At 43.2% G+C, this 25,409-nt stretch overlaps 1 protein-coding gene across 1 annotated transcript in view; it reads right to left on the reverse strand.

The window, feature by feature from the left end:
* Positions 1–1,870: 1,870 nt before the first annotated feature.
* The window catches only part of RTCA (RNA 3'-terminal phosphate cyclase), a 49,063-nt gene continuing 25,524 nt past the window's right edge, over positions 1,871–25,409 (reverse strand). Inside the window, exons 10-12 of the mRNA XM_040359942.1 lie at positions 12,059–12,153; positions 10,029–10,133; positions 1,871–2,330 (exon numbers count right to left, since the gene is read on the reverse strand). Of these exons, the coding sequence (XP_040215876.1) occupies positions 2,235–2,330; positions 10,029–10,133; positions 12,059–12,153 (296 nt within the window). The 3' untranslated portion in view covers positions 1,871–2,234. The remainder of the gene's footprint in view (positions 2,331–10,028; positions 10,134–12,058; positions 12,154–25,409) is intronic.

The following is a 25,409-nucleotide window of genomic DNA, read 5'->3' on the forward strand; positions in this document are numbered from 1 at the left end:
TCTCAATTTAGCTATAGAAGTAGTATTAGCTGCCAAACAAACCATTGTAAGGGCTTGGAATCCTTGGATGAAGCAATTTACACAATTCACACCCAATGGAAAGCCTCAGTGTCTTTTGCGTCTCATTCTTTCCGCTAATATTCCTTCTCTCTCCCTCTATTTCTATTCATTGAACTTTCCCTTCTATACTTTACATTGCTTCGATGACGACTTGGCTCTTTTTCTCATCTATGATTAACGCTTCCACCTACATTTCCTTATACTTTTCATAACTCCGTTACCTTACACATTTATTTTCTGCATCATGGGCTTGCATATCTTTTATGCTTTATCCTTGTCATATACAGAATATGTAAATTTACACTGTATTGACCATTTTTATTTTATGACAGTTGTGTACTGATTGTACATTATATAAGAACCTCTGCGACTTGGTAATGGTTTCCTGTATAAATCATAAAAAAATAAAAATAAAATCTATTGAAAGTGAAGGCATCTGTAATCTTCTAATCAGTCGCTGAATTTCAGGTCCAAGCTGTACACTGGGCATAACATCTGATCATAGGACACTGGTCCTGGCCACTAATCACCACCCTCATAATTCAATGATCCAATGATAGAACCCCATTAGCTAGTAAAGACCCCGACAGTGGACTGTGTAATAACATCAGTAGGGCTTAGTATTAGCTTGGTTACAGGTCAAAACTAATCATGGGCCTGAAATCCATGAATTTCACAGGGACTGCTTCAAAGATTTTTACAGGTTCTTGGAAAATCAGTTTTTCAGTGCTTAGCTTTAACCACTTGCCTACCGGGTACTTTTAACCCCTTCCTGCCCAGGCCAATTTTCAGCTTTCTGTGCTGTCACACTGTGTGAAAGTGTGAAAGTAGCCCAACACTTACCAGTGCAGGGATCCATTGCTCCAGACCAGTTCCTCACCGTCTTCAGGTCCCAGGCGCCACCCTCTTGTTTGTGGGAAGCTGGCTGCGGCTTCTTGGGACTTTTTAGCTGGCTCAATGCGTGAGTCGCATGGACCTGCAGCCTCCTGGGATATGTGATGTGTCCCAGGAGGTTGTAAGCAGGGGAGAGCAAGCCAGCAGAGTGAACGTGGGAGCAGGTACATGTCAGAAATAGGTACCCACTCCCAGAAATACAATAATAATAAAAAAAAAAAAAAAAAAAAAACATCCAAAAAAGGAGGTAGGGGGAGCAGTTTTTAGGACTTGACCGACCGATTTACTTTTAAGCCACAGGGCTGGGATTTTCAAGGAACATTCCTTCCATTACACATGCTCCAACAGTTTTTGGTGAAGAATGTTATCTGTGTGATATTTTACTAGGTTAAACATTTGAAGAATAATAATAAATATATATATATATATATATATATATATATATATATATATATATATATATATATATATATATATATATATATATATATATAAATAAATAAATAAATAATACACACACACACGCACACACACACAGACGCACACAGACGCACACAAAGAACATATAATTTTTTTGAATACATCAACACAATTGTGCATGGTATCCAGCTAAATGATTTAATGTAACGCATGAAAGTTGCTCCCCAACAGGACTCTCTGCCTTCTCTTTCAGATGTCACTGGTGTCCTTTGCTGCACAAAATCAAAATGGAAGAGAAGTACTCTGTCCGATACGTGGCAGAAAGGTTTTGCAAGGCATAACTTGTCCCTGTTGCCAATGACAATCTACCTGGAAAAAAGAAAAATTTGCTGCTGGTTTGTGAATCCAACTAATCAGTGTAGTTATAAATGCAATGGAAACAAGCAGCCATTTTCAGTAACTGATCAGTTATATAGACAGACATTCATATCATCTGTTGGGTTGATTGCGCTATTTTATTACACTTCGGCTGATCCTTTAAAGACGGCAAATACAAATCTGATATGCAAGTCACAGCAAGTAAGCCAAGAAGCCCATAAAATGACAACCTGCCATCATTTGTGTACCTCCATTTATTTATGGCATTGGCAATTGACTGTCACAAGTCATAAAATATTCATTTCAAACTCAACTTCATGCGCACAAAATTTCTGATTACCTCTCAGACTGAAAACAAAAATGGAAAGCTGTAAAATGCCAAGTCCTATGCATTGCCCCCATGTGTCATGCTTTCTTTATTGCATGCCATGCTGCAATCTGCGGAGACTTCTTTTAGAATCCTTTCCTTTGCTGTAACGATTTTATGAAGCATTCTTGTTCTGCAAGCCGGTTCCTTGACATTCTATGATGTTGCTATCCGTGTTGGGTTCATCACATTTTGTCACTGTAAACTTAGCCTGTTGGGAAGTAAAGATGTAAAACAGATCATTATATAAAAAGAAAAAAACACAAATAAACCGCCGAGCAACTATTTTTGACTGACAAGCCAAATGGTCACTCATGGCTGACCAGCAATAGGCATCAAACCAAACACACAAAAAAAATTAACAGTGGCGCTAGACCAAAGAGATTAGGTGAAAAATTGTACAACACATGGATGGACAAATGCACATAAAATATCTATATAAAATGCATGTGAAGTATAGACAATGGACATTACATATTAGATCATATTATAGTCCTTAGAAGTCCATGATGCAATTCTGTCAGCACCTGGGAGCAGCACCCTAATGCCGCGCACACACCATCACTTTATGTGATGAAAAAAAAACAACGTTTTAAAAAACGTCAATTAAAATGACCATGTGTGGGGGAAAACGTCGTTTTATGTCTTGTGAAAAACGACCAAAAAAAATTGAAGCTTGCTTCAATTTTTTCTGACGTTTTTCAAAACGTCGTTTTTTGTGTCAATTAAAATGATAGTGTGTGGGCAAAACGACATTTAAAACAACGTTTTTAAACCCGCGCCTTCTCAGAAGCAAGTTATGAAGCTAGCTTCAATGGAAAAGAGTGCTGAACGTAACCGCGCTTTTCTAGAGCATTTTGAAAAAACTATGGTGTGTAGGCCATCGTACGTCGTACGCGGCATTAGAGTGAAGCAGTGGACTCTGTGGGTAAAGCAGGAACAGAGGGGCGCCAGACTAAGTGCAGTATTAAAATCACAGATTTATTAGTAAAAGCAAATGCCAACTCACAAGATTGAAAAATCAAATTGGCATGTGTAATGGAATCGCCAGTCCTGGAGTCTGTGTAGACTGGGTTTTCTCCTCACACATGCACATCATGTCTTAAAGCATGTCTCTGTGCAATGTCACCAGATGGACAGAACTGTTGGAAAAACTGCAATAACAATTTTGAAGTCCATAGCCCAAACTGCTAGACGTGCTAGCCTATCATGGTCTGGAAAGGAGCACCAGCTTCGAAATGCATTAGCGCCCCCCTTCATGTCTGAACGCCAATTATCTTCTTCCTGTGATGTCACGTCCAGCCCGGCGCCATCCTGTGGTTCACGCTGGTCACGGCTGTGCTTCCCGATTCTTGGATCCCCTGCATATACCATCCATGCTCATGGTGGCCATAGGCCATTGTGACGCTGTTACACAGACTGCAGGACAGGCGATTCCATTACACATGCCTATTTGATTCTTCAGTCTTGTGAGTTGCTATTTGCTTTTACCAATAAATCTATCAAACCAATGGCTTTAAACTAACATGCAAAATATTGAATTGAAATCTAAGTGATTAAAGTGTTTGCAAACCTAAAAAATGTAAATAAAAAACAAATTACCAAAAAACGTTTGTTTAGATCTGATTTGTCATTTCGGTATTAAATGTCAGCCTTCCGATGTCTTGTTTTACCTGGTTGATCCTGCCTGTGCCCCTCCTCCTGAGAGTAAACGAACCATGCTAGCAATGCTCCATGCTAGTGTGGTCAGTTTACATCTTGTGTCATTCCGCTGAAGATACAGGCATGATTTGCCAAAGTACAGCATATTTTCTGTAGTCCTAACGACGTGGCAATCACGAAACGTACGTCGAGGCGCACTGGTCACGCACAATCAACGTACTTCCGGTCACGCTGGCTCTCCTTCCTTGAGAGGTGGAACGCACACTGCTCTGTAGGCTTCCTGAAGTGTGGGACCGTCTTTCCCTCTGTATTCAACGCCAATTAGCCTCAGTGCCGGGGATAGGCACTATTCAAGTAAGGGGCCACTTGGCATTGCTTGTTTTTATCATTTTTAAAATAAACGTTATTATTCTATGGCGATCTTCTTTTTTGATTTACTTCATATGGTGTGGAGTGTGGCGGTTTCAAGATAGCAAGAATCAAGTCTGGAATCTATGGTTATGTCTTACGCCTTATTGACCTCTTTTTAATTAAATTGGTCAACATCTTGCAGTAAGGTGCCATCCATAAGCACTTTTGCATTGATTTTACCCTTTTTCTGGTGGAGGTGGAAACCTGTATTAATTAAGTGGAATCATCTTTCAAGCATTTGTTGTTTATTCACTTCAATCTATGGACTTTTTTCTGCACATTATTTGTTTTAGTTATCTCCCATTTGGGAGTTTTGCACTATAATGGACAATAATGTATTGTTGTTACATTTTTAATATTTACATTTGTATTATATTCCTCACTTAGACGAATCACTGTTGTTGACATAATTATCTATTTGTTCACACTTAGATGATCAATACCTGTTAGCGCCCCCTTTCTTTCACTCATTCACATGGTTACAATTCACTGTAATTTTGAGGAGCAGCTCAGTACTTAATTTTATTTATATTTTTATTATATTTTTGGCGCGAGATTTTACCCCCCACATGAGTAAGGTTTACAAAACACTTTAAAGCTGCAAGCATACTTCCTTAAAGGATGAGTCCACCTTTTGAAAAAAAAAAATAATGTTTTTGCAGGTAAAGAAAATGTGCATTTTGCTTTCTCAGGAGCCTGCAGAGCATTGCACCAACGATCAGTGGATCATGGGTATAATGTCAGGCTCCTGCAGACACTTACTACAGCTTCCTGCCCATACTTCTGTAAAGGCTTACTGATAGAAAGTTGTAGGTAGTGTATATGAACTACAAGAGCGCTCACCAGTGCTCTTGCAGTTCATGGAGAATTACAAGCAGTCTGTTGCATTGGTAGAAGGTAATTGTAGTTCATTCACAGATTCCTGCAAATGATTGACACGGCTGTGCCGCACGGTTTTTGAAATCTGACAGTGGGTTCAGAGGAGAGATCCCCCACCCGCTGTCACTTGGGGGGGGGGGGATCAGGGGGATATGGGAACAGGTGCTCGTTACACATTGTAACCGAAAATATGGGTGGAGCATGCTCCAAATGGTGAACTTAAGCTGGCCAAAGATGATGCGACTTTCTTTCCATGGATTGTTTGCAGGAAAGAAAAATTGCTCGCTTCCCCCATCAACACAGTGCCGATAGGGGGATCCCTCCTGAAGAGCTATTGTGTTCTACCAGTGGGGGGCCAGGAGGAGCCATAACAGCCGGGAGAACACAGTGATCTCATAAAAAAATTGACAGGCTGGTTGTACCCCGGTTGATCGATCGTTCAATCTGGGTACAATCAGCCTGCCCATAGATAGTTCAAGTTCAGCAAGGACTGGCCGAGATTTAAATGGTCGGCTATAACATTTAAATGACAGGTCTTGAATGGCTCTCAACTATATCCAAAGAGTGTTTTATTCTTCCCCAATTATAAACTGTGTCAAATCTGGAAGACCAAAGGGATTATTAATTGGGGTTTGTTAATAGTCCATTGTTACCCTGTCCAGGTTTACAAACACTTTAAACAGTGCCGATCCTGACCTTCCTGGGGCCCTAAGCAAAATGACATGGCACATTAAAAATGAGAAGCGGGGGGGCCCTGACGACAGTGACATGTCACATTAAAGAAAGTTGAGAAGCGGAGGGAGGGGGTGTTCTGCTGTCGGAAATTACTCAGCCAGCGAGTTTAGAAGTGGGGTGAGGGTGCGAAAATGACTTCTCACCAGGCGGGGCCTCTAGTACTTTGGGGGGCCCTTTGCGTCTTTGCGGGGCCCTAAGCTGCTTGCATAGTGAGCCTATAGTGAGGATCGGCCCTGACTTTAAACATCCCACAAAAGGTGTTAGTAAATGAAGTGATTCCAGTGTAGCAGGGTATTAGGGATATTTTTTTAGTTTGTTCCTTTTATTTAAAAGAACACATCCTCCAAATGGTTTATTCTAGAGATAAGTGGCAACAGAAGATCAGTTCACGGTCAGTGTAGAATTATAGATCTCCACAAGATGGGGCTGCGATTGTGCTTTTTTTTTTACACTTGTTCTGGTCAGACATCCCCAGTTTCTTATCTGACTTGCTAGACCTTCCTGTACTAATATATATATATAATCCAGGGGAAATACTAAGAAAACATTGTGCAGGCCAATTCTTTTAATATGCCTGTAATGCCATAGCATTTCACTGGAAATCAGCTACTGTTCCCAAGCTCTCGTACTGAGAAAAGCCAATTAACCCAGCTCTTCCTTTGTACAAATGTACCTGGACAGTGTGCAGCTCTTAGAAAATACAATAGCACTAATTTTTCCCAGAGATTGGAGAAAGATTAAAGTGGATGTAAACCCACTCTCTTCCTTTCTAAACAACTGCCATAGTGGTTATCTATAAGGATATACATGCCTCCTGCATGTATCCTTACCTGTCAGAGGACCCGAAAAACTGCAGATTCTGTGGGTGGTAGGGTGCCCACGTGTCCCGGACTGTCCCGCAATTGACATGTCTGTCCTGGGTCCCGGGCACCTTCATTCTGGGACAATACAGTGTGCCAGAATGAAATAGAGGACACAGCCACCCCCTACTAACTAATAACTACATTTCTAGAACTGATTGCTAGGGCTGGCTCTGCCTGGCATCTTGCAACCAGTGACAATTCTCTCAGACAGTGAGACCGGGAGTGAGGCCTGCGCCTAGTGCAGCACTGCTGTCCCCTCCCACCTCAGCACCTTCTCCGGCACCCAGCCGCAAGCAGCAGAGACTGGTGTGATCTTCACTCTCCAGATAGAGACTCCACTCCTTTCCTTCTACGCACGTGGCTCATGCAGAGGGAGTGACAGCAGCGCTGCATCTGGTGGCAGGCTATGGGTGGCAAGCGGCACTGCATCTGGTGGCAAGTGGCACATTCACCTGACAAAGAAGCCGCTGCCTAATTCCCCATCAACCCCGAGACTACATTTTCCCCCGCCCCCCTCATCTTTTTTTGGGGAAGGTGAGAGAGGGGGTGTGTCCCTGAATGGCGGTTTGGAAATGTGGTTACCCTAGTGGGTGGTTCTGTTGTCTGGAGCTTGGTCGGTGGAGTCATGATGTCAGTAGACTCCCCGCCCACCTCTACACTCCCCTTGTCAACATACATTTTCCCCTGTGTATTTCTTACACTGAACTTCTGCTATGATCACTTATGCACTTGTACACACAATCGGAATTTCCGATGGGATAAAATCTGATGGAATTTTCTGTCGGAATTCCGTTCAAGCTGTCTTGCATACACACTGTCAGACCAAATTTCGACCGTCCAAAACGGTGATGCAAAACACTACGACGAGAAAAATTAAGTTCAATGCTTCCGAGCATGCGTCGACTTGATTCTGAGCATGCATGTTTTTTTCTCCGTCAGAGTTCCACACAGACGATTGGAATTTCCGATAAGATAAAACATGTTCGATTCCTAAACTCTGACGGAAAAAAAGAGCGATGGGGCCCACACATGGTCGGAATATCCGATGAAAAAATTCCGTCTGACTTTTTTCATCGGAAATTTTAATCGTGTGTACAAGGCATTACATCCAGTCAAAACGCAGAAAAGTCACCACATGACTTCAGCATTTCCAATAATGCTATGGTGTGGAGCGGCCAATTATGGGATAGCTGGAAAAGAAAGGAGGAGGGGATCTAAACTACACAGAATGCTTGTCTCAGTCTCTTGCATGAGATATGTAAATCACCTGTCACTCACAGCAAGGGGGAGAAACATCTATTTCTCTGTCCTGTCCTATTATCTAACTGAAAAAAAAAATAAGAGGACTGCTCAGAGCTGGAATAACTCTTTGTATAAAGACTGGACACAGATGACATGAAATCCTATACTGTACAAGGTGCAAACCTTAATTAAAAAAAAAAAATTGGCATTTATATCCACTTTAAGATTTGCTGATTCCCATCATCCAGATCATGTGCAAGCAAACATGCTTTCCCCCCCCCCCCTTGCACCCGATTGGGTATACTTTACAAAGTCAAGCTTCACCACAGTTGGACTCCACTTGCAAAGCGCACAGTCTGGGGTGGATTTACGAAAGGTAAATGTGCTGTGCACTTTTGCAAGTGCAGTGGTCTAGAGCTTAGTACATGAGGGAGAGCTCTGCTGACTTTCATCATCCAATCATGTGCAAGCAAAAATGCTGTTCATTTTATGTTCCTTGCATGTGATTGGGTAATCTTTGTAAAGTGAAGCTTTACATCATTTACTAAGCTCTGGAGCATGGGTCTTCAAACTTCGGCCCTCCAGTTGTTCAGGAACTACAATTCCCATCATGCCAAGTCATGTCTGTGAATGTCAGTGTGTTACAATGCCATCATGGGATGTGTAGTTCTACAACAGCTGGAGGGCCATAGTTTGAGGATCCCTGCTCTGGAGCAACTGCACTTGCAAAAGTGCACAGTCTATTTGCCTTTAGTAAATCAAACCCATTATCTTGTAACAGTTGGGGGTTCAAGTGACATGATGATTTATTTATTACCTGGTTTATTCCTTTAAAACTATCATAAGGGCAATCAGCAATTAACGACCGCTGCATGTACATATACGTCGGCGAAACGGCACGGTCAGGCAGAACGACGTGCCCGCACGTCGCTGCCTAGACGTGGGTCGGGGGTCAGATCGGGACCCCCCCCCCGGTACATACGGCGGTCGTTAATCATGTGGGAGCGATACGGGATGAGGGGACGGCTATTCGTTTCTAGCCACCCCCTCGCGATCGCTCCCCGGAGCTGAAGAACAGGGAGAGCCGTACGTAAAACACGGCTTCCCCGTGCTTCGCTGTGGCGGCTGCATCGATCGTGTCATCCCTTTTATAGGGAGACACAATCGATGATGTCAGACTACAGCCACACCCCCCTACAGTTGTAAACACACACTAGGTGAAACATAACTCCTACAGCGCCCCCTGTGGTTAACTCCCAAACTGCAACTGTCATTTTCACAATAAACAATGCAATTTAAATGCTGTGAAAATGACAATGATCCCAAAAATGTGTAAAAATTGTCCGCAGTGTCCGCCATAATGTCGCAGTCACGAAAAAAATCGCTGATCGCTGCCATTAGTAGTGAAATTTTTTTTTTATAAAAATGCAATAAAACTATTCCCTATTTTTTAAACGCTATAAATTTTGCTCAAACCAACCGATAAACGCTTATTGCGATTTTTTTTACCAAAAATATGTAGAAGAATACGTATCGGCCTAAACTGAGGGGAAAAAAAAAGTTTTTTTTATATATTTTTGGGGGATATTTATTATAGAAAAAAGTAAAAAATATTGCATTTTTTTCAAAATTGTCGCTCTATTTTTGTTCATAGCACAAAAAATAAAAACCGCAGAGGTGATCAAATACCACCAAAAGAAAGCTCTATTTGAGGGAAGAAAAGGACGCAAATTTTGTTTCGGTACCACATTGCATGACCGCGCAATTACCAGTTAAAGCAGCGCAGTGCCAAATTGTAAAAACACCTCTGGGCATTTAGCTGCATATTGGTCTGGGGCTTAAGTGGTTAATAAATCATTTTTTGTAAATTATAGGTTTGTTATGGTAAATAAAAATTGTTTAACTAAAAATTGTATTACAATAGGTGGGTTAATGATTATATTCTGTATCGAATGCTTATCTCCAAAAGGGATACAGTGTGATATCTTGCCGACTTATTTTGGTGATAAACCAATCAGATCTGATCTTTCACAGGTTCACAAGGACAAATGATTGCCGATTGGCTGCCACGGGTTAAAGCACCTTACACATAGATCTTTGTTTTGATCAGGACTTACCTTTGTTAATTGCTCTGTGAAGTGTATGGCTGTTTGCGTATGCAGGGTAAGAGGACCTGTCCTAATCTGAGAGACTCCATCTGCCAGAGCCATGAAAATAATCAACTGTAAAAAAGAAAAAAAATATATATTATCAACATTGCAGTGGCTTTGATACAAATTTACACAACTACACCTAACCTTTAAAGCCTGGGACATTTTCTGTGGCACAAACTAACTAAAATGCAAACCATGTACAGTATGGCAGCCTTATGGAAAGGGAGGTAACCGGTCCAGGTGGATGTGCTTTGGTGATCAGAGAGCAAGGGTTCTGGCAATGCATATAGCAATGAGCAAAAAAAAGATGTTTGGACAGCCGCACTCCAGAAAAAAATCCTTTAGTTGCCTTTATTAGTAAAATAGGATAAAAAGCACAAGTCACAGCAAGAAAATAGGACACACAGCTGACGTGTGTCGTACTAGTACTTAGTCATAGCTATCCTATTTTACTAATAAAGGCAACTAAAGGAATTTTTCCTGGAGTGCGGCTGTCCAAACATCTTTTTTCATTCTTTGTATGGCAGCCTTAAAGCGGAGTTCCACCCAAAAATGGAACTTCCGCTTTAAGTGAAGGTGACCCCCTGACATGCCACATTTGGCATGTCATTTTTTTTGGGTGGTGCAGATACCCTCTTTTTAGGAGGTATCCAGCGTCCACTTCCTCCCGGGGCTCTGAAAAAAAGTTCAACTCTCCCCCTCCCTCTGTGCAATCTTCTGGGACATGTCACAGGTCCCAATAGATTGCCCAACCAATCACAGAGCGGCACGCAAATGCGCAGTGTGTGCCTGGCTGTGAAGCCACAGCCGGGCACCCACAGTCATAATGCTGGCACCGTGGAGAGGATCGGGGCTTCATTCGCCCGCATCGCTGGACCGTGGGTCAGATGAGTGTCCGGTTATTAAAAGTCAGCAACTATACTTTTTGTAGCTGCTGACTTTTATATGGGTGGAACTCTGCTTTAAGTGACCCACACTCCTATGTGAAGGGGCAGTCTTCATTTGCATGGGATTCACAGGTGTTCTGTGCAGAGCCATGCAGACAGCCTGATGAAATCAATGATAAGCAGCCAACTGCACAGATCTGCATGTGCAATGTGGACTGTACATCTATGTGGGTCTTATGGTACGCAGTCTGTCTACATTGGAGTGCAGGGGAACCAGAGCTTACATTACAGATTGAAACAAACAAAAAACAAGAAATGTATTTAGGACTGGTTTATACCACATTGCTCCTGTTCTGTATGCATGTTTCCATACTTATGTAATGTATTTTGCAGGCATTACTTATGATTTTTTTTTTTATAGGAGTTGTATTTACATGTATTTAAGGTGCATTCATGAACGTTTATGTGCTTTCCAATACAGTGCTGTACTTTATTTTTTTTTAACTAGGCTCATTGAAATGCATTAATTTTGCTGCCATATAGGTTCAAACTGCATTTAAAAACATGGTCGACTGCATTTTCTGTATGAGCTCTTACATTGAACTCTTTTAAAACAGTCTTTAAAGTGGTTGTATAGTTATATTTTTAACTTTTACCTACAGGTAAGCCTATAATAAGGCTTACCTGTAGGTAAAAAAAAAAAATTATCTCCTAAACCTTTATGGTTTAGGAGATATTCCCCTCGCAATGAGCCGCTGAATGCAGAGGCGCATGCGCACAGGGGATTTTCGGCTTAGTGTCCTGCAGCCGCAGAACCTTGCAGGAAGAAGTCTTCCACACGCATGGACGACATTGCGACATTGCGGCTCCAGCCACTCAGAGCTCTGGAGCCTTGATACCCGGAAGACAAGCCGAGGCAAGATGTCATCTCCCTCGGCGTGGACCAGGTAAGTTACTGATGCCTCGTTCTAAGGTAAGTATTTCATAATGAGCTAGTATGCAGCTCACTGTAAATACTGTAAATACTGTAAATGTCGTTCGTATGCTGGATGTAATGTTAGCCATTTTTTTTAGGGTGAACCCCTGCTTTAAAGCCTCAGATCATACCTGGTCCTGAAGATACTCATCAACACAGCCTCCATGACGCAGGTTACGGAGAAGGATTTCTGCAGCTTCAGCTCCAACACGGTCTGCAGTTACTCCTGAAGTACACAGAACAATTGAGTCAATGATGTAAAAAAAACACAAAAACGCACCATGAACGCATGACAAATTTTAAAACAATCCTGGAAATTAATTTAAGCTAAACAGTATTCGAATTGGTGAAAAGTCCAATGATTAGGGGCATAACCCATAGTACCTCATTAGAATATACATGACTATTGAACACTACTAAAAAAATATGAAATATTACCGATTGTAATGCTTTATTACACTTGGTAATACAACTTATTCATGGAACCACTGGATAGTCAGTAACATCACATCCCCAATGCAACTTTTATGACAAAAAAAAAAAAAAACGATTTTTTATAAAAGAATTTGCATTAATGCATTTTATGCTATATAATGATATTCATATTGTATAGTTATTAGGAAGTTGCAATAATGTAGCACATGCTTTTAGAACCTTGTTTTTACCCGCCTAGAGGATGTGCAAGTAGCGAGATAGCAGAAACATATTGCATGCTTTCTGTCTGCAGATTTGTATTTCTAGTTTTTAATGGTAACCATTAGGATTAAGGCATTATACACCTTTTTACCTGCTTCTTGTGTTTTTCACCTACATAAAATGTGCATTGATCACCTAGTTTTATGATATAATTTGTTGCACTTTATGCACAGCCTAATGTAAAAAAATAACAATCCCTGTGTCAGCAGTTTTTGTGTCAAAACATTCTGTCAGTAGTGCGAGACCTGACACTTCCTACGAAGAAACTGCTTATTTCATAATCCCTCCCTGGGTGTCTGTCTAGTGATCATGCAGGTGGAAGCTACGCAGTAATTAGATGCGACACAGACACAACATTTGCCGACACTGAGGTGGGGATGATGTGCTTCTATACATTAGCACTCCAGCACGGAGGGAATGACAAAGCATGCATTGGATGCTGTGTGACCTAGAACAAGAAGTTGTCTTGTCCCCTTGGTACATAGGGACCAGCTTGCTGAAGCAATATATGGATATGGAGGAATCGATCAGCCATGACACTACACACTGCAGCCATAACATATGAGCCCATCATTGCAAGGCAAGACAAACAAAATACACTAATATAACAATGAAAACACTTGAAAGAGTCCAATGACTTTAACTACATACCAAGGACATCCCTAGGCACACTTAACCCCTTCAGCGCCACCTAGTGGTTAACCCCTTCACTGCCAGTGTAATTTTCACAGTAATCACTGCATTTTTATAGCACTGATCCCTGTAAAAATTACAATGGTCCCAAAAATGTGTCCGCCATAATGTCACAGTCACGATAAAATTTGTTGATCGCCGCCATTACTAGTAAAAAAAAAATATTAATAAAAATGCCATAAAACTATCCCCTATTTTGTAGACGCTATAACTTTTGCGCAAACTAATCAATAAACGCTTATTGCAATTTTTTTTACCAAAAATATGTAGAAGAATACGTATCGGCCTAAACCGAGGAAAAAATTATTTTTTTATATATATATAATTTTTGGGGATATTTATTATAGCAAAAAGGTAAAAAATATCGATTTTTTTTTTCAAAATTGTCACTCTATTTTTGTTTATAGCGCAAAAAATAAAAACGGCAGAGGTGATCAAATACCACCAAAAGAAAGCTCTATTTGTGGGGGGAAAAAAAGGACGTCAATTTTGTTTGGGAGTCACGTCGCACGACTGCGCAATTGTCAGTTAAAGCGCCGAATCGCAAAAAGTGGCCTGGTCTTTGACCAGCAAAATGGTCCGGGGCTGAAGTGGTTAAAGTGGAACTGCAGGAATAACACATTTTGGACATTTGCTACATACCAATACAATTATGGACGTACTATGCGTGGATGACCAATGGGTTGGGAAAAATCCCTTTTTGGTTCAGCCCCGACACAACTGTAAGTGTCAAACTTCCGCTGCTGTAAATCAGCTCAGCTTCCATCACTTATACAGAGCAACACTTGCTCTAAACTACATCCATTTATAAAAAATGCCTTGTGTTCTATTGACAGAATACAAGGCGTTATGTGACTAACATGGGGTGGTCCTGACATTAATCCACCCAGCCTCTTCTCTTGTTAAACCACAGAGCATCTTGTATCCTGTAAATCAGGGCTATGCAAATAGAAGACCTCCAGCTGTTGCAGAACTACAAGTCCCATGAGGCATAGCAAGATCCTGTCAGACACAAGCATGACACTCAGATGCAGAGGCATGATGGGACTTGTAGTTTTGAAACAGCTGGAGGTCTGCTAATTGCATATGCCTGCGGTAAATAGAATTCCAGAAGTTTTATGAATAAAAAAGTGGTAGATCGTGAGCTATGCTGTTCATGGCAATACGAGAGACAGAACATTGATTCACAGATCTGGAGCAATCACAGACCATTTCATTTTTGATCTGAAGTCTGTATTCAGGCCATTAGACGTGGCATATAAAAAAAAAAAACACACACACACACATTCAGCTCTGTCATTACATTAATTACAGCACTGCAGGCTCCTTGGGACTCAAGCAGAAAATTTGGTGCTGCGGTCCTATGCCAATTAATTTCTGTATAATTAATACAATACTTTTATGCAGTATTAACACAATAAATATTATGACACTCTAAAAATTTAAAAGCTCAATAAAAGGGACTAATTTACAAAAGCTGGAGCAAATTTAGAGCTGCTGCCACTAACAAGCAATGAGCAGTGAAGAGATGAATGAATTTCTACTGTTGAAAAATGATGATGAATCTGGCCTTTTTCTATCGTTTGGACATACGATTTTTTGCAAAAGTCAAACAGTATGCGAAAGCATTGCAAGCCATATGTAATATTTGGCAATTTCAAAAATAGAAATTGTTTTTATAAAGGCCAATAGAGCTGTGCGTACTTTCATTATCTAAAGCCATCTAAGGCTTCTTTCACACTGAGGCGATTTGCAGGCGATATAGCGCTAAAAATATCGCCTGCAAAGCGCCCTGAAAGAGCCGCTCCCTTCTATCCAGTGTGAAAGCCTGAGGGCTTTCACACTGGAGCGTTGCGCTGGCAGAACGGTAGAAAAAGTCCTGCCAGCCGCATCTTTGTGGCGCGGTAGGAGCGGTGAAAATACCGCTCCTATAGCGTCCCTGCCCATTGAAATCAATAGGGCAGCGCGGCCGTAGCGCCTGCAAACCGCAGCGGCATTTTGCGGGCGGGTTTAACCCTTTTTTGACCACTAGTGAGTGTTAAAATCTCCCCGCTAGCAGCCGAAAATTGCGGCAAACACGACGGTAAAGCGCCGCTAAAAATAGCGCCGCTTTAACCGCCAGCGTACCAAACGCCTCAGTGTGAAAGTACCCTTTGCTGCCATTTATCTATCATATACAGTATTGCTAAATTTTCTTGCCATGTATCTCCCATATATTGCTGAGATTTACTGTGATTTATCCCACTATATATTGCTGATCTTTAAAGCATCACTTTTCAACATGCTAGAACTAAAGCAGCTATTTGACTTTTGTCTAAACAGATTATGCCGAGAAAGGCTTGGGGTAAAGCCGCTGTACTAACGATTCAACATTAGTACAGCGATCGACCCTGCTGGTTTTTTGTGTTCCGACAGGGGGCGGCCCCCTCCCCACCAGAACCCTCCGGTCAGCGCTCCTAGCCATTTACTGAGAGCGCTGATCGGCTGCTGGTTTCCCAGCATGCTCGTCCAACAGTCGGCTTCTGTCGGACTTGCTGCGTTACACATGGGCGAAATGTTGGACAGTTTTTATTGAACTGGCTGATGTTGCCCAATTTCAGAGTATTCAAGTCCCTTTCTCTAATGAATAAGAGCCTAAATGAGTAAAGAGTTCCCAAAGTACACCCCAGCAAATGATGTTTGGGTTACAGCAGCAGAAAATCTGAATAGTAAGCAGACAGATGTGTCATTACATTTGGGCTGAAGACCCAAGTGCAATGATTGGATGAAGATGCACACATGACAGGCTGACAACGCTTCTACTGCCGCATAGAGTTGTCAGTCTGCAACAGATGTATTGCAACTAGCAGAATCCCAAGGTAAGAAACTTTGACAAAGATTCATAAAAAATTCTTGTTTGGGAAAATCATATACCATGAAGCATAATGCCAAACATGCAGAAAAAAAGAAGATGTAGCTTACAAGAATTTTTTTTTTATCAAAATGGAAAAAATAAATAAAAATCACATAAAGCCATGTGCTGATAATATGTTTATATACCATTTTATAACATCAGTAAGTAATGTTGGACCTTGTGTTGGGACCAGCGTTTATGCATTATTTGATACTGCCATTCAACATTTAAAAAAAGGACCCTTTAACTGGTGGAAGGCGTTTGATGTGCTCGATAGCGCTGGCTCATTCCCATCTCTTCACAAATCAGCCTACGTAATATTCTTACATTTTTGACAGAGATTGGGGAGGTTAACCCTTTCTGCTGGGAGGGGAATTATACTCCAATAAGGTTATGAGGATGTTCTTTGTTTTTTCATTTGTTACCATTGTTGCTGCTCCCATGTCCGCCGGGTGAGGGTTTTGCCCCCTGGCGAGTTTCGGCGACTTTGGGTAGGTGGTTTTGAAGGGGGTTAGCCAGTCATGAATTTTCTGTGACTCACATTAACATGCATTTATATTGTATGTCCTAAGTATATATATATATATATATATATATATATATATATATATATATATATATATATATATATATATATATATATATATATATATATATATATATATATATATATATATATATATATATATATATATATATATAGTAGATTCAGAAAGAGTTAGGCCGGCTTATCAGTAGATAAGCCGACCTAACTCAGAATCTACGCCGACTTATGTTTAAGTGTATTCTCAAACAGAGATACGCTTAAACATATCTAAGATACGACGGCTTGCGCCGTCCTATCTTAGGTTGCAATATTGAGGCTGGCCGCTAGGTGGCGCTTCCATTGCGGTCGGCGTAGAATATGTAAATTCGTAGATACGCCGATTCACGAACGTACGCCCGGCCGACGCAGTACATTTACGCCGTTTCCGTAAGGCATTATCAGGCCTAAAGTTATTCCATCTAATAGATGGAATAGTAATGTTAAAGTAAGGCCGCCGTTCCCGCTTCGAAATTCGAAATTTTTACGTTGTTTGCGTAAGTCGTCCGTGAATAGGGATTTACGTAGTTTACGTCCACGTCGAAATCAATAGGCCCGTGCGGCGTACTTCGCCGCAATGCACACTGGGAAATGTAGGCGCCCGACTCATGCGCAGTTTAAAAAAAACGTCAAAAACGTAAGGTCAGGCCCCATTAACATAAAACACGCCCCCTTAGACACATTTGAATTAGGCGCCCTTACGCCCACCCGCTTTAGGCTACGCCGCCGTAACTTAGCAGGCAAGTACTTTGAGAATCAAGTACTTGCCTAGCTAACTTACGGCGGCGTAGCCTAAACACACTAAGCTACGCCGCCGCAACTTTGCACCATTCTATGTGAATCTACCTAATAGAATTTAACATGTATGTATATTTTGTTGTAGAAATTTGAATGTGCTCCCTAAACGCCTAAAGAAGCAACAGACCACAAAAAACAAAACAAAAACAAAAAACACACACACACACACACACACGAATTTAGCTGTCCACGCATTTTCCCTGTGCATTTTCAGCATACTGACTGACCCTACTATTTACATCTTGTGATCAGCAATCATAGTCGGAAACTCATGGCAGCTTTTGGGAGAGGATATGTAAAATTGTGTGTGTTTTTAGTAACGCTTTTGAATTTTGTGCTAAAAGAGAGATTTATGTAGACTTTTAATTATTGGATTACATGTAATCTATGATAGTACCAACAAAATCCACAAACTCTCCCTCGCCCTTTTCAGGTTTTGGAATTGATAGGACGAAGGGAACACTTAAAGGGGTTGTAAAGGAAAAAATGTTTTTTCATAATAAGCATCCTTTACCTACAGACATTGCTCTTTTCACTTCCTCATTGTTCGTTTTTACTCAGAAGTTGCTCTATTTCTTCTCTGTTCTGTTCACTTCCTGCTTGTCTGATTGTTACTCACCACCGTGATGAGAGGCTTTACTGCGGTGGTGAGTAACGTGCTCACCCCCTCCTGGGAACTACATCTGTGCGGCAGGACGCTCTCTACGTGTTAGAGACTTCAAGGAGGTGTGAATTACTGGGCGTGCCGCAATTCATACTGGGAAATGTAGTTCTTACATGAACGAGCGCCGCAAACCAGGAAGTGAATGAGAGAACAGAAAAAGAGATTTTTAATACAGCTTACCTGAAAAATCTTTTTCTTGGAGTACATCACGGGACACAGAGCGGCATATTCATTACTATATGGGTTATATGGAGTACCTTCAGGTGATGGACACTGGCAATCTCAAAAACAGGAAGTGCCCCTCCCTATATAACCCCCTCCCATAGGAGGAGTACCTCAGTTTTGTAGCAAGCAGTATGCCTCCCAAAATGGTCCCCAAAAGAGGGGTGGGAGCTCTGTGTCCCGTGATGTACTCCAAGAAAAAGATTTTACAGGTAAGCTGTATTAAAAATCTCTTTTTCTTTATCGTACATCACGGGACACAGAGCGGCATATTCATTACTATATGGGATGTCCCAAAGCAATGCTTACAATGAGGGGAGGGAGAACATCTTCCTAAGACAAAGGGATTTAATTTAGAGATATACTCAAATCATAATAAATCCAACTTAGTTGAGAAAAATTAAATTTTTAATTTTTAAATTTAACTCAAAAGGGAGCCCCCGGAATCCGAGGGTCTCAAACTGCAGCCTGCAGCACTGCCTGCCCAAAGGCTGTATCAGTATTCCTTCTTACGTCCAACTGGTAGAATTTTGTAAACGTGTGGACAGAAGACCAGGTTGCCGCCTTGCAAACTTGAGCCATAGAGATCTGGTGGTGTGCTGCCCAGGAGGCGCCCATGGCCCTAGTAGAATGAGCCTTTAATGATAACGGAGGAGGCAACCCTTTCAAGCTGTAGGCCTGAGTGATTAACTGTTTAATCCACCTCGAGATGGTGGATTTTGCAGCTGCCTGCCCCTTCTTGGGCCCATCCGGTAAAATGAACACCACATCTGTTTTCCGGATCTTCTCTGTAGCTTTAAGATAGGCCTTCATGGCCCTGACAATATCCAAGGTATGCAGCAACCCTTCCTTTCTGGAAGTAGGTTTAGGAAAGAAGGATGGTAATACCAAATCCTGGTTTAGATGAAAACTGGATATAACCTTTGGTAGGAAGGAAGGATGAGGGCGGAGAACGACCCTGTCCTTATGCAAAATAAGATATGGTTCCTTACAGGATAAGGCTGCCAGTTCCGATACTCTTCTGGCGGAAACTATGGCGACCAAAAATACTAAACTTCCTTGTCAGTAAAACCAAAGGAATTTCAGCCAACGGCTCAAAAGGTTGTTTCTGTAAACTTGACAGAACAAGATTTAAATCCCACGGACAAAGCGGGGATTTAACTGGAGGATTAATACGTAAGACCCCTTGAATGAAGGTCTTAACCAGTCTTAACGAGTGGGTGGCCAGCGGCCGCTGAAACCACACTGACAAAGCTGAAATCTGTCCTTTGATAGTGCTTAATGCCAGTCCTTTATCCACTCCTAGCTGGAGAAAACTTAATACTCTATCGATGGTAAACTTACGAGAAAGCCATAGCTTGGACTCACACCAGCCTACATAGGCCTTCCAGACCCTGTAATATATCACCCTAGAGACCGGTTTCCTGGCTCTGATTAGGGTAGAGATTACTTTCTGAGACAGACCTCTACCCCTGAGAATCAGGGATTCAGCTTCCAGGCCGTCAAATTTAGATGCCGTAAGGCAGGGTGGAGGATCGGACCTTGCGATAGCAGGTCTGGCCGTAGAGGAAGAGTCCAAGGGTCTCCCACTACCATCTTCAGGATTAGTGAATACCATGCCCTTCTGGGCCATGCTGGAGCTACCAGGATGACTGGTATGTGCTCCACCCTGATCCTGCGCAGCAGGCGGGGTAGTAACTGGAGCGGGGGAAAAGCATAAAGAAGTTTGAACTGATGCCAAGGGCAAACCAGCGCATCGGTTCCGCAGGCCATCGGATCCCTTGAGCGGGATATGAACCTGTCTAGCTTCTTGTTGAGTCTTGATGCCATGACGTCCACGTCCGGCACTCCCCATCTCTGGCAGAGTGTCTGAAAGACCTGTGGATGTAGAGACCATTCCCCCGGCAACAGAGTCTGGCGACTTAAGAAGTCCGCCTGAAGGTTGTCCACTCCTGGAATGAATATTGCCGATATGCAGGGTACATGAGCTTCTGCCCATAGGAGAATCAAGCTCACCTCTCTCTGAGCGGCTTGACTCTTGGTTCCCCCTTGGTGATTTATGTATGCCACTGCCGTGGCATTGTCCGATTGAATTCTCACCGGGAACCCCTGCAACTTGGACGTCCAAGCCCTGAGGGCTAGTCGAGCAGCTCTGAGCTCCAAGATGTTGATGGGCAACTGCTTCTCTGGCTTTGCCCAAGTGCCTTGGCGAGTGCAACCATCCAAAATTGCTCCCCAGCCTGTCAGGCTGGCGTCTGTGGTTACTATCTTCCAAGCCACTGGGCTGAAAGACTTCCCCTTCAGTAGATTCTGAGGGTCTAACCACCAACACAGACTTTGTCGGACTCTTGATGAGAGCGGCAAAGGGATATCTAAGGCCTGTGGCCTCCTGCTCCATGCTGACAGGATGGCTGCCTGCAGGATGCGAGTGTGGCTCTGGGCGTACGGTACCGCCTCGAATGTGGCCACCATCTTGCCTAGTAACCGCATACATAGGCGAACAGTTGGTTCTCTCTTGCTTAGAACCAGTAGGATTAATTCCTTGATGGCTTTGACCTTTATCAGAGGCAGAAACACCCTCTGTTGTTCTGTGTCTAATCTCATGCCGAGATATTCCAGCTGCCTTGTGGGCTGGAATGCTGATTTTTCTCGATTTAGGACCCAGCCGAACCTCTCGAGGTACTGAACTGTGAGGGCCACTGCTCGTTCCAAGCCAGGAGATGAGTGATCTATGACTAGGAGGTCGTCCAGGTATGATAGGATCGTGACCCCTTGGATCCTTAGATTGGCTAGGATTGGAGCTAGGACCTTCGTAAACACCCGGGGGGCCGTAGCCAACCCGAAGGGAAGCGCCACGAATTGGAAATGACGTAGAGCCACCGAAAAGCGTAGAAATCTTTGATGTGGCTGGTAAACTGGAACATGAAGGTAAGCATCCTTTATGTCTATGGATGCCATAAAATCGTCCTTCTGAAGTGCGGCCACTGCTGACCGCACGGATTCCATCCGAAATGAGCGGACCTTTAGGTATGCATTCACCATTTTTAAGTCCAAAATTGGCCTGACATCGCCGTTGGGCTTTGGGATGATGAATAGGTTGGAGTAGAAACCTAGCCCCTGTTCTTGGACTGGTACCTCTACTATTACCTCCTGAGAGAGTAGATGATTCAATGCCGCTATTAATGCGGCTCCCTTCTTCGGATCGTTTGGTACAATTGACTCCTGAAAATGAGGAGGAGGAAACTTTAGGAAGTCTAGTTTGTAGCCTGTAGCCACGGAAGACCGTACCCATCTGTCGGGAATGCTGGCCTCCCAAACCTCTGCAAAGAGACGCAGTCTTCCCCCCACCTTCGAGGGTGGGGGCGCCCCTTCATAAGGCCGGCTTGGGGGCTGGCTTTGCTGGCTTGCGAAACCACTGCTTCTTGCCTGCGACGGCCTGTCCCTGCGACTTGTTAAAATTTGATCTTGCAGGAGGCCGTCGATACTGTCTGGTATTGGAAGGCCCCTGCCCAGGGGAGTACTGTCGTTTAAACGCAGGCCCCCGAAACTTCTTCTTGGTGGGCAAAAGAGTACTTTTTCCGCTTGAAATGGTCTGGATGTATTTGTCCAGGTCTTCTCCGAAGAGTCGTCCTCCATGGAAGGGGAACCCTACCAGGAGCTTTTTGCATGGGGGCTCTGCCTCCCAGCTCTTTAACCATAAGAGTCTTCTCATATGGATAAGGGATAACGATAAACGCGACGCTTGCTGGATAGAATCCTTAATCGCATCTACCGTAAAGAGTATGGCCCTAGGGACGTCCGAAAATTCTTCTGCCTGCTGGGCAGGAATGAGTTTAAGCATCTGCTTAGTTTGATCCGATAATGCTTGTGCAACCCCAATTGCAGCCACAGCTGGCTGCACTACTGCCCTTGCAGTAGTGAAGGAGGTTTTAAGTAGCGTTTCCAAGCGTTTATCAACCGGATCCTTGAACACCTGTATGTTTTCTACAGGGCATGTTAAAGATTTGTTAACACATGAGATGGCTGCGTCTACAGCCGGGGCTGCCCATCTCTTGGAAAATTTCTCTTCCATAGGATATAAGGCAGAGAATCTTTTTGGTGGTACAAAGATTCTATCTGGCTTGGCCCAATCTTGGAACATAACTTCCTCTAGTAGAGGATGGATCGGAAAAACCGCATTGGTTAGAGGCGCTCTTAGTGAGCCCAAAGCTGAGACCGCTGATACTTGGAGATCTGGTACTGGCAAGTTGAACGTCCTATGGACCAAGTCTGTTAAAACTTGAACCCACCAGCTCTCCCTTTGGGAGGCTGCGCCAGACTCCTCCGTACCCGGGTCCTCGATCCCTGAACCTGCTTGGTCCTTGTCCAAGAGGTCTTCCAATTCCCCTGTGAAGGGGACCTCCTCATCTGAGGGTTCACGCTCGGGCGACGGAGATCTATTCCGTTTCTTGCCCCGCATAGCCCTGGCTATCATTTTTTCCATTCTTTTTTCCATCTCCTTTAGAGAGGTGGACAGTACCTCGTCCGTGACCACCCTAGGGTTGGACTGACCCGTGCCAGCTCCAGCCCCAGATCCCGATGGTCTCACCAAGGCTCCTTCTGAGGAAAGTAGCGGTAAGACTTTGTCCGAGACCTCAGACCCTCTGGGGGAATCCCCACCTTTTGTACCCTCCGGACCAGATGCCATGGTACAATACCGAGGTACGCCCGCTACTTAACGGTGTTTGGGAAAATAAATAGTTGTTGCCCAAAAAACCTTTCTGGGGAAAAAAATGCCTGTTCTTATTAATCTTGGTTTGTTTTCTTTTTTCTTTTTTTAAACCAAAGAAAGAAAAACCATTCTGTCCCCCTTTAGTAGTATTTGCCAAAAAAAACTGCTGAAAAGAAAAAGAAACCCTATCTCTAGGGTAAAAGACAGTCTTTTTGAAGACTGTAATACTCTTCTTTGGCCACTGTGTGTCCTCGGCGCCCCACTCTGCCGCTCTGGTCCTTCCTCTCTCAGTTCCAACACTTCACTGAGCTGGGAACTTTTTGGAAGGGCCGCCCCTTCCTTTTACCTACGGGCCCGCCCTTCCCCTTCAGCAAAACGGCGCGAAATTGCGCCCATATCACGGGGACGCGCGCCCGCCGGCGGGGGGGGGGGGCATACACGAGGAGGTCAGAGGCTGATCCTGCCGTCCAGGCCAGGATCCACAGAGCGGCATTATTTTTCTGCAGCAACCGCCTGGACCTCTCTGAGCAGGCTTGCAGGTAAGAGCATTCACTCCCTTTACATAAGAAACCTCAGTAGATTCCCAGGGGCTTCTCTTAGAGAGAATTGTCACTATACACACAGGCCCTTTTCAATGCTTTCTAGCACCAGTTGCAATACTACCAGGGAGGTCACAATTATGGGGAATATATACATAGAGTCATCCTATCCTAAGATATGTGACTCACCTTGCCAGATGCAGCGCATAAACCATAGGCATGTCCCACTGTGACCTTCCCCCAGAAAAAACCTGCTGCGAACCAAGTTCCGCAAGTTTCCCCTTCACTTACCTGCTCCATGCCGCAGGACTTTGCACAGCAAGAGGTCCAATCTTCCCCCATCTCCGTGGGGCGTCTAGACCTTCAGGCCCTGGGTTCCTATGAAGGATCCACTGTCCTGGGCCCATATAGCACCCTGGCAACAGAAACATTAGGCCCCCAAAGGTTTCTAAGTTCTGGGCCCAGAGTCCAGCTCTCTGTGACAGAAAGCATTATGGGCTATACCCCAATGGTTTGGGGTCCGGTTGCTGACCACTTTAGCACTGAGGCCTTTGGACAGAACCGGTTAGCCCACCTTAATCCCAAGGATGTGGAGGCAAGCTAAACCATGACCAACACCTAAGACACTGGCGTAAAAACTGAGGTACACCTCCTATGGGAGGGGGTTATATAGGGAGGGGCACTTCCTGTTTTTGAGATTGCCAGTGTCCATCACCTGAAGGTACTCCATATAACCCATATAGTAATGAATATGCCGCTCTGTGTCCCGTGATGTACGATAAAGAAACTAGAACGCCGGAGGTGATATAGATGAAGGAATTTGATAGGTATTTACTCGTTTTTTAACAGAATCATTACACTATCCTGTCTACCTTGCAGACATTAATTTTGGGCAATTTTTTCTTTTTCTTTTAGTGACCCTTTAATTGTGCTGCACTCAGATTGGAATGTTGGACATTGTAGGATGTCAAGGTATACCACTACAGTGAATAATTTCACTATTAGCACAGTAATTCATATACGTCTTCATGTAATGATGTTAATCTTCCTTACTTATCAATTCTTAAAATGTTATGCAAAGTCTTCTGTTGGTGTTTACGGAGTAACTGTTTTATTGAATTTTTTTGGTTGCATTTTTGCCTTGCTTATCCTTTATACAATACGTAATCTATGATTTTCATGGACAATGTGCTCTCACTGTCAATTGTGTTTGTTGGGAAAAAAATGAATAAAACAAAATTAAAAAATATATTACAAATGATACTCGACACAAGGCCTGCTGGATGGTCAATAGGGAGTCCCCTATATAGGCCAGTATCATATGTAATTTAGAGCTGTACCGTGGCTAAGTGGTTAGCACTTCTGCCTAGCAGCACTAGGGTTGTTGGTTCGAACCCCAAACAGGATGCTACCTGCCTAGAGTTTGCATGTTCTCCCTGTGCCTGCATGGGTTTCCTCCGGATACTCTAGTTTCCTTCCACACTCCAAAGACATGCTATTAGGTTAATTTAGCTCCTGTCTAAATTGGCCCTGGTATGTGTATGTATCAATGAGAGCAGAGGCGGCTCTAGGCTTTGTGAGGCCTTAGGCAAAACTTAACATGGGGCCCCAATCACACTCATGATGGGAAAAATAATTCAAGGACAAGAGCCTCTTCCCCACAACCCTGGCCACTAGGTGGGG

The sequence above is a fragment of the Rana temporaria genome, chromosome 7, assembly GCF_905171775.1.
Source record: "Rana temporaria chromosome 7, aRanTem1.1, whole genome shotgun sequence".
Lineage (NCBI taxonomy): Eukaryota > Metazoa > Chordata > Amphibia > Anura > Ranidae > Rana > Rana temporaria.